This window comes from Dreissena polymorpha, chromosome 1 (genome assembly GCF_020536995.1).
Source record: "Dreissena polymorpha isolate Duluth1 chromosome 1, UMN_Dpol_1.0, whole genome shotgun sequence".
NCBI lineage: Eukaryota > Metazoa > Mollusca > Bivalvia > Myida > Dreissenidae > Dreissena > Dreissena polymorpha.
Window position 1 is genome coordinate 170,839,472 of NC_068355.1, and position 9,545 is coordinate 170,849,016.

The window sequence follows — 9,545 nt, forward strand, 5'->3', positions numbered from 1 at the left end:
TTAATTTGAAATACAATTTATCATTTGTTGGCATTTTCCCAACCTGTGAAGTAGCAGATAAAACTTAGCTTTGTCTTGTTTGTCAATCAAAGGCATGTCTAAGTGATTAAAACAAGTAATGATATTTTTGTTGTAACGTACATATGGAGTGAGCTATTACTTAATATTATACAGTTAACTTTTTACTTATTGTGATATACTTACCAACTTGTAATGAAATTTGTATAAGCCAATCTCCGTATTGATAGTGTGTAATACAAACGATTCTAACACATGAAGAAAAATTACGACTGTTCGACATAAATGAGTAAGGATGTGAAATAATGTCTGTGAATAGGATACAGACGCAACGTATTAAATAGAATCCAGTCGCGTACTAGAAAAAAGGGCCTTATGCACGTGCACAAAGTGTGGTCCCTGATTAGCCTGTGTGGCCCGAATAGTTTAATCAGGCGAGACACTTTCCTGTTATGTGGACTTGGTCGTATAAAGGAAGTCTTTCAAAAACAAAAAGTCGGTCTTGGAGAATTTTCGCCTACGATAAGTATGTGCAAACAATACTAACGCATATGCATGAAGCCCGTTTTTTGCCCATAGCAAGGTTCAAATCATGTTCATTTCTTGAACATATGACATGCATACGGATAATACGAAGATGTTGTTTGACAATATTAACATGATACTATTCAACTGCAATAAAGGCAGAAATGTACGCGCTTGAATTGTTTTCCAAAGTCGGTTTTGTTTGTGCACGTGATCATTATGTTATATAACAAAACACGTATTGCTTGTTCCTGTACCGTAACTCCTATTATTATCGTTACGGTATTTTATTTTACTAACGCATATAGATCAGTGTTATGTCAATATTCCCGAGCTATAACGTCGTAAAGGTCTAACAAATTAATTTCGTTCCTATGTATAGTTCACCATCTTCAGGTAGCGTGTATATTATTATTAATTTTTATAACATTTATCTCGTAAACATTTAATTAAAAGGACATTTGTTTACTTGTTTATTTCATAGTATAATTATTACAAGTATACATTATATATATACTAACATCTGTACATACCATATAATACTAAGTTAACAATATATATTTTGTTCAGTTATTATGGCGATACAAGTCTAGATGTCAGTCTTTTTTCTGTTGCTGACATATTCCTGTATCTTCGGTATGGCGCCTACCATGTCTCGGTGAGCCCGCAATTTCTCGTTCTTCTCCAAGAAGGTTTCCGACTTCTGCACGGCCGTATCCAATACAGCATAAACTGACAAATCTGCTACGGTTAACTGAAATTATAAATGCGCTCCGCTTTTTACTTTTTCTGATTTATAAAAAATGATTTCACTGCTTAATCTGAAACTGTTTACTACTTGATAATGAAAGTATGGTTAGTTAACTGTCTTTGTCTCGCATTCTTTGTCAATGTCACTGTAATAAACAGATTACTCTCGCATGGCTGTTAAGCCTAACTCCACTACGGATACAGGGTGCAGGATCACGTGACTTTGTGGGTATCCCCCTTTTAAATTTAATGGATGTAAACACGACGGTAAGTGGTGTTTTATTTCAAATAACTTTTTAAGACAAGTGTTCTTTATAAATTCAACTAAAGCATAAAATACACATTATTATGCTACTTACGGCAATGTGGAATACATCAGAATTACTTTATTTAATAAGCATGTGTTCTTGTTCAAAATTGGATTTGTACTACACGGTTATGCTTCACGCACCATAAAATTTTGTCAACGATTTCATAAGTATTCAAGGATTTTTTCTTATACCTTAAAATATCGGCACACACTGCAAGAAAAAAAAATACGCTAAAGTTTGTTACAAATGTATTTTAATAACCTGCGATATTTACAAAAATAAAGTTCATAACGGTGGCATTACATTCTGTCTAGTCCGTGTGTAAACCGCTGAAAACCATATTATTCTGCACCCTGGATAACTTACAGCATATAAAGTTTCTTTGGCTTAAATGCGGTTTCTATATTTTCACAGTTCGTTGTTTCGTTTGTTAATTTAATACATTCCATGTCTTTAGTTACACTTAAAAAAGCGCATTAAACCTACAGAAACATGCATATACCTATATTGAATGGAGTAACCAAATAATATTTACTGCATCTACTTAAATATACGGAACTCCTTATGTTAAGACAACACAATTTTTTGTTTATACGCAATTCGTTAGTTCACACTTTTCGTTCAACTTACCCCGCTTCCTACTAAATATTTTCCGCCGTTATTTTCGAGCTGTTTTTCGAAGTATCCCAAGAATTTAGGATATACTACTTCAGCTAAATTTTTCCCCATCTCTTTCTGAAACATTAAAAAATCATGAGATAGTGTCATGTACGAAACGAACTATTTTAGAACAAAATATTCGTATGTTGAAATAACTAAAAATGGAAATCAACCTTAGAGCTTACACTTCTTATTAACTGGCATACAGGTTACACAAATAATTGACACATGTTATGCATTCAGTCTATAAGAGAACACTGTTGCCTTGTATTTAGAACATATATTCGTATCTTATACAAATTGCAGCAGTGATTAAATATATAACAGTCGTGGACATAACACTGTACACAATATAGTTACCACACGTTACACGCTACTAAAACATGTCAATTAATTCTATATAAATATAAAATCATATATCATTTATTTATTAATTTATTTATATTTATAAATTATATATTATAAATTTAATTAATACTTTATTTATGGATTTGCCGACTTATTAATATCAACAACTCGCTTATGAAAAATACTTATTTATAACATTTCTTTCTTATTTGTTCTGATTCAGAACTGAAATATTTCGATTAAAGTGCGTTACAGCAGTAATTTTATCAAAAACAAAATGCTGATCCGATATGACAGGTATAAATACATAGAGTAACACCACACTACGCACATGTGACACATACCTTTTTGTCCTCGTCCTTTTCGAAGAAGTACTTGACGACTTCCTGAATGAGGTCGTTAATGAGCTCCAGGGTCTGGTCACACAGCGCCTGCTCCCAGCTGTTCGCACCAGCCAGATCTAAAACACGCACAGTGTGACTAGTCCGTGAAGTGATTAAATGGATGGCAGGAAAAATTGACAGGGACCCATTAGCCACTTAAGCGGGCCCTATTAGCCACTTAAGCGGGGAACCTTTCGCCACTTGAGCGGAGAATCATTAGCTACTTAAGTACGAACAAATTAGTCACTTGAGCTGGGATCCTTTATCCACTGAAGCGGGGAACCATTAGCCACTAAAGCGGGTAACTATTAACCACTTAAGCGGGGACCCATTAGCCATAGAGGCGGGGAATATTAGCTACTTGAGCGGGAAATATTTGACACTTAAGCGTGGACCCATTAGCCACTTCGGCGGGGACACATTAGCCGCTAAAGCGGGGAAACATACACGCTTAAGAGGGTAACCATTAGCCAACTGAGTGGAGTTTCTAAGATCACCCACAAAACCTCTGTAAAAGATTAATGGAGCCTTGTTCTGGTAATCTGGGCTTAGTTCATATTCGTAACGTTTTGTCCCACACAAGCACGTGCAGTCTGCAAATGCTAATTATGGACGACACTTTCAGTCTACTCTGGCTTTTCGATAAGAAGAAACTTTTCTTAAACGAAATATACCATACAAGCGGAAAGGGTTTCACATGAGGGCCTGTTCGAACTGCGCAAGCTAATCTGGTAGGACATGGTATGCCCAATCATTAATCGCCGTTTTCCATACACGGTTATGAAACAACGAGGGTAGCAGACCATGGCTAAATTGTACTTTGGACATTCGGATATGGGTTTGAATAAAATGTTGTTTGTTGGTATGCTTGTTCCGCGACTATCAATCTTACATACGTATATGTATAAAATATTGCTAAATATACTTCTTTAAGTTTGCTGGTCTCGTAGTATTTTCAAGTTCAAGTTAAGTATTTATTTAAAGTAAGTCAACAGGTGGATGACTTATTATCCACATGCCCAGAAAGAGAAGACAAAGTAATGAGAAATTATTTCCATAACTTCCTGTACAGATCAATATATATTTGAATAAAAACGAAGCCACTGTACCGAACTCTCTGGCGAGGAATCGTGCAATGGCATTGCTCTGCGCCAGCTGCTTCCCGTCCACCTCCAGTACCGGAACCTGTCCGTACACTAACGCTGAAAGAGGAAATAGGCTTAATAAAGGTACATCATGACAATCATTTTATGTTAGCGTCGATGTCGTGGTTGTCAACATCAACAATTACCCTTGTTCATAAACGTCATAATCCTAATCATCATAATCACTATCATTATTCTAAATGTCATATGAATGGCTATTGCATCATCATCATCATCATCATCATCATCATCATCATCATCATCATCATCATCATCATCATTATCATCATCATCATCATCATCATGACAATAACTTATTTCAATAACAAACAAAAAAACAATACCAACAACATCATCGACATACGGATATATACCTGAGTATACACGATCGGATTTTATGTCCACAAATTAAGTAAAACAGCACACATAATACAAATAATCTATTAATACTTATTTCTTAATCTCAACAGATGCGACGCTATGCAACTATCTGGTTTGCAATATCATATAAAAAAAGTAGAACATCATTATCAAAGGCACAGTACATGCTTCATTAAATGCGTATCCTCGTTTTCGTAATGGATTGCCTTTTCATTGTGAAATACCAGGTTGTACGACAAAGTTTGAAATTCCATGTACAGAGTATTTAATAACTCTTTCATTGTATATTATAAGCGATTGTCCTAATCTAAAATTTGTTTAAACTAAGCGATTGCTCTTATCTAATCATTGTTTTAAATAAAAATAAGAGATTGCCCTTGTCTTAATCTTGTTTGAAATAATTTGTGCACTGTTGTTACATGAAGCATTATAAAGCTATATTCTTGTGTCGACATCCCGGATTAACGTGGAATAACACTTAGTTTTCCCTCGTGCCAAGCCTTAAAAGTAAACATGATTTTGCGCTATTGTAAATACAATCGTAGCCTGCAAATTGAACTTAATCCAGTTGTGCAGTCGTATCTTATACACATTGACCATAATACCATTTATCGACTGCTGTGATAGATAAAGCGGTCAACAATTGAGTCGTGTTCATACATATAAGGAATGTACACGTGTACAGTTTTTACAACATAAGCGAACGTGTGTCTCAATCGTTTCATCATCATCTAAACGGGCATTCGTGCAGGCTGGTTAAATGGTACGCAACTCGCTAATGAGACTGTGTAACCTTGCTTTACTTTATAACGGACGGGTTGCCCCTGACAAGACTGCACGGATGCGCAGCCTGATCTGGACCTTAGCTGGCCTCATAGGGCATAAGACACATGTTCGCTTCACAACACAGAAGTTATGACTTCAACAGGGGACTTAAAGCTGATTGGAATATACCAGTATAGAAAAATCAATCAATTAATTAGATCGCAAATCACAATTATTTAGTTCACTAATATTTCGATCACAATGGTTTGGATCACATATTATTTAGATCACCAATCACAATTGTTTGGATCACACATTATTTAGATCACAAATCACAATGGTTTGGATCACACATTATTTAGATCACCAATCACAATGGTTTGGATCACACATTATTTAGATCACCAATCACAATGGTTGGAGTCACACATTGTTAGATCACCAATCATAATGGTTTGGATCTCCAATTATTTAGATAAGCAATCACAATGGTTTTGATCACCACTTATTTAGATCACAAATTACAATGGTTTGAGTCACCAATTACTTAGATCACCAATTGCATAGGTTTGGATCCCTAATTATTACGATCATCAATCAAAATGAGTTTGATCACCGATAATTTAGATTACCAATCCCAATGGATTGGGTCATCAATTATTTAGATCAGCAATCACAATGGTTTGGATCACCATTTTTTTCGATAACAAATCACACTGATTTTGATCATCAATTATTAAGTCTGCCTATCACAATTGTTTGGATCACCTATTATTTAGATCACCAATCACAATGGTTTTGATCACCAATTATTTAGATCACCAATTACAATGGTTTGGGTCTGCAATTATTTAAATCACCAATCACAATGGTTTTGAATACCAATTATTTAGATCACAAATAACAATGGTTTGGGTCAGCAATTACTTAGATCACCAATTGCAATGGTTTGGATCACCAAATATTTAGATAAGCAATCACGATGGTTTGGATCACATATCACACTGGTTTGGATTACCAAACGCAATGATTTGTATCATTAAGTATGCATTAATTATTAAGCGATCAATAAAAGCACAAGGTTTCATAATCTGATTGATTGTGTTTTAAATAATTTTCTTTCACATATTGAAACAACTGAAATTTTTTAGCGATTAACCATAACAGTACACACTGCACAGTTTTTTGTCATTTCCAAGCATGTGCATGCTTCATTCATTAGAAAACGCAGTTATTTCGTTAAAGACTTGCATCCTGTTTTTAGCGTCCATGTTAGAATTGACGAAGAAAATGTCTTATTAAATATATTTTTGCGAGCGGTTCATGATACCTACTTGGTTTGACATTTGACCAACCATCTTGAGGTATCCGGTTGTCCTCGAAGTCCCTTCCTGCCGCCAGAAAGAGGTATCGACTCAGCTCCGCGCGGCCCCGGACGTCAAAGTAGTGAAGTTTGTAGCTCGCCATTGCTGGTTGTTTAGAATAATATGTTGTTATGTGTGGCGGGCGTTTTATCAATTATTGCTGGTTGCGTGGTTGTCAGAAGATTCGACGAACTTTAAAATTTGCCAAAATAAGTAGCGCAAGATACAGGACGCGCCTTTCCCCAGAAGGTACTTCACTTGTACGTAATCCACGATAGTGAATGCATATTAGTTGTGTTCTGAGAAAACTGGGCTTAATGCATGTGCGTTAAGTGTTGTCCCAAATTAGCCTGTGCAGTTCGCATAGGCTCATCAGGGACGACACTTTCCGCTTGTATGGTATTTTTAGTTTTCATGAAGTCCCTCCTTACCGAAAATCAAGTTTAGGCGGAAAGTGTCGTCCCTTATTAGCCTTTGCGGACTGCACAGGCTAATCTCGGATGACACTTTACGCACATGCATTGAGCCCAGTTTTCTCTTAACAAGGCTCATATAAATAAGCGTTGCTGCAACCCCCATCTGTTAGTGTACATTTTAATATAAACAACTTATTCAATGACGAAAGACCAAAACCCACGCAGAGTAGCATCTCAGTAGTTGTGTTTCCTTTAATAAACTGACTTTATTAGCCGGAAAACAGTCAACTATGGAATGGGTAACTCGCTTCTTGCTACTGTCTTCATTACATACATTGCACTTCTTTGTGTCAGCGTGCAGCGCAATTTTATTATTTTTATTAACGCTTGCTAAATGAGAAACACACAGCGTGGTATGTCAAGAGGCTATGGCCAGCGTTGAAAGGAAATGTTTCACATGTAGCAAATATAAACTGTTAAATAGAGTCATTGAGTGATGTTTCGTCTCAATTGCTTTAACGTATATTTTATATAAATAAAAAAAACGGTTTTCACGATGTCTTGGTTCCACGATAAATATTAGCTATGAGTAATACGACGTATATGACATGAATGTGGAGTTTTATTCGTAATATATGCATATTTTTGTCCAGTGTTATAATTGGCATGTGTAAAGTGAAAACTGCACTTGTAAGCATGTCGCTGTTAAGTTATTATTTAATATCTAATATAGTTACACATGCTTACTAATAATGTAAATCATAAAAGGCAACATAATATAGGCACCACGATCGATTATAATAATACAACTAGCGAATGTTTGCACATACAGACCGCAATGCTACAAGTATATATAAGTTCATAAGAAATTATCAACTTTCACGACTCGACAACCTTTGTTTATCAACATATATGTGTATATATTCAAGGTAACTTACGCATAAAAAAACAATATTACTGATATTCACTACTACTTATACATATTAAACACGTGCCTTTATAAACTTTACTTCTAACCCACTAAATGTAAATTCTTAAAGTATGAAAGGGCTTACCTCTCAATCCAGTGGGAAGTGTAAGTAGAGTCAATCAGGTCGACACACGGTTGACGAGTTTTATAGTGGGTTATATAGAACACGAGATAGCACGTACAACGATGATAAATCATAGCGAGGTGAGAACATTCACTGAGACTGTTTCATACTTAAGGCCGAAGATATTTTAGCTGTAGTTTCGTGGATAGTTTCGTGGATAGTGTTAGAGATGAGTTAACTTCTCTATAAATTTTCAGTTTATATGTATATGTATTTTATGTCATAACCCGACAATATAGTATTGTTTACCTTGTTATAATGTAAACTTGAACATTCATATTGTCAACTAAATAAATATTACGTTTTTATGATAAACTGCACATTCACATTAGAACTGAATTGAACACACTCGTTTTACTTTCGAAAAGGGGTACTGCTGTATGGTATATTTGTGGAAATAAAAACCAGCCGCGCTCTGTGAAAAGGACGTTTAATGCATGTGCGTTAAGTGTCGTCCCAGATTAGCCTGTGCAGTGCGCACTGACTTATCAGGGACGACACTTCCCGCCTTAACTGAGTTTTCGTCAAGAAGAGTATTCCTTTTAACGAAACATACAATAAAGCGGAAAGTTTCGTCCCTGAGTAGCCTGTGTGGACTCCACAGGCTAATCTGTGGCGTCAATTTTCGCACATTCATTAAACACCCATTTCGCAGAGCGAGGCTCAAATAGTTGTCGGCTTTTGGCTCATAAGCACTTTTGTTTTGAAAAAGAAAGAGTTTGCGTTCCACATGATATTATCTATATTGGTATTTCAATACGAGTATTAAATTTGTGGATGATATTACAACAATAAACCAACAACTCTGGTGTTTTTTATGGACTTTGAAACCGTAAGTATGTACTAGATTAACATGAAACTTTACAAATGGTAAAATTATTATTATAATTACAACATACGTGCGGTTAGTTCGTGGAATTTCGGCATTTTGCACTATGTGTATATATGAAGCGTTTGTCCGTTTATTTTTTACGTTCTGATTTATCATGTTTTGAATTATTTGACTATCCGTAAAGGCGTTAAGAAAACTTGACCATCACATCGAATCGCTACAAACATAAAAAACGTATGTTGCTGTTCAGTATAAAACAATTCAAGTAAATGTAAAACCATACATCAATAAGGAAGAATTGTTTAACTATTATACGCAAAAGTATTCTAAGTACCGTCTCTATTTGATACGCACGTATTTTTAAGCAACACATTATATACATCAACGAAATATCTTGAAAAGTATATCGCCGGATAAAGGATTGCATGCATTTATAAGCTCTATATTTCACTGATATGACTGCATTGTGTGTGTTATATTACCGTTAACGTAATCTATTTGAAGCAGAGTCTATTCACGATTGGCTTACTACCCAGGATATAATAAGATACCA

General features: G+C 35.3%; 1 protein-coding gene across 2 annotated transcripts; it reads right to left on the bottom strand.

The window, feature by feature from the left end:
• Window positions 1-1,003: 1,003 nt before the first annotated feature.
• On the bottom strand, window positions 1,004-8,264 carry LOC127860789 (probable glutathione S-transferase 7). Of its 2 annotated transcripts, XM_052399070.1 has the most exons (6): window positions 8,122-8,264; window positions 6,621-6,755; window positions 4,105-4,197; window positions 2,957-3,072; window positions 2,235-2,339; window positions 1,004-1,297 (listed from the first exon to the last, which is right to left on the bottom strand). In XM_052399070.1, the coding sequence occupies exons 2-6, from the start codon at window positions 6,751-6,753 to the stop codon at window positions 1,133-1,135; spliced, it is 612 nt and encodes a 203-aa protein (XP_052255030.1). In that variant the 5' UTR covers window positions 6,754-6,755; window positions 8,122-8,264; the 3' UTR covers window positions 1,004-1,132. The 2 variants fall into 2 exon arrangements, with proteins under 2 accessions (XP_052255030.1, XP_052255036.1); XM_052399076.1 differs by lacking the exons at window positions 2,957-3,072; window positions 8,122-8,264 and adding an exon at window positions 8,005-8,078 and having other exon boundaries at window positions 2,235-2,335.
• Between the last annotated feature and the right edge of the window lie 1,281 nt (window positions 8,265-9,545).

Excerpts from the sequence above, each read along its gene's own strand:
- LOC127860789 (XM_052399070.1), bottom strand. The coding sequence starts at position 6,753 with ATGGCGAGCTACAAACTTCACTACTTTGACGTCCGGGGCCGCGCGGAG. Across the intron at positions 2,340-2,956 it reads AAAAGGACGAGGACAAAAAG|AAAGAGATGGGGAAAAATTT; the intron begins GTATGTGTCACA and ends TTAATGTTTCAG. Across the intron at positions 1,298-2,234 it reads AATATTTAGTAGGAAGCGGG|TTAACCGTAGCAGATTTGTC; the intron begins GTAAGTTGAACG and ends TTATAATTTCAG.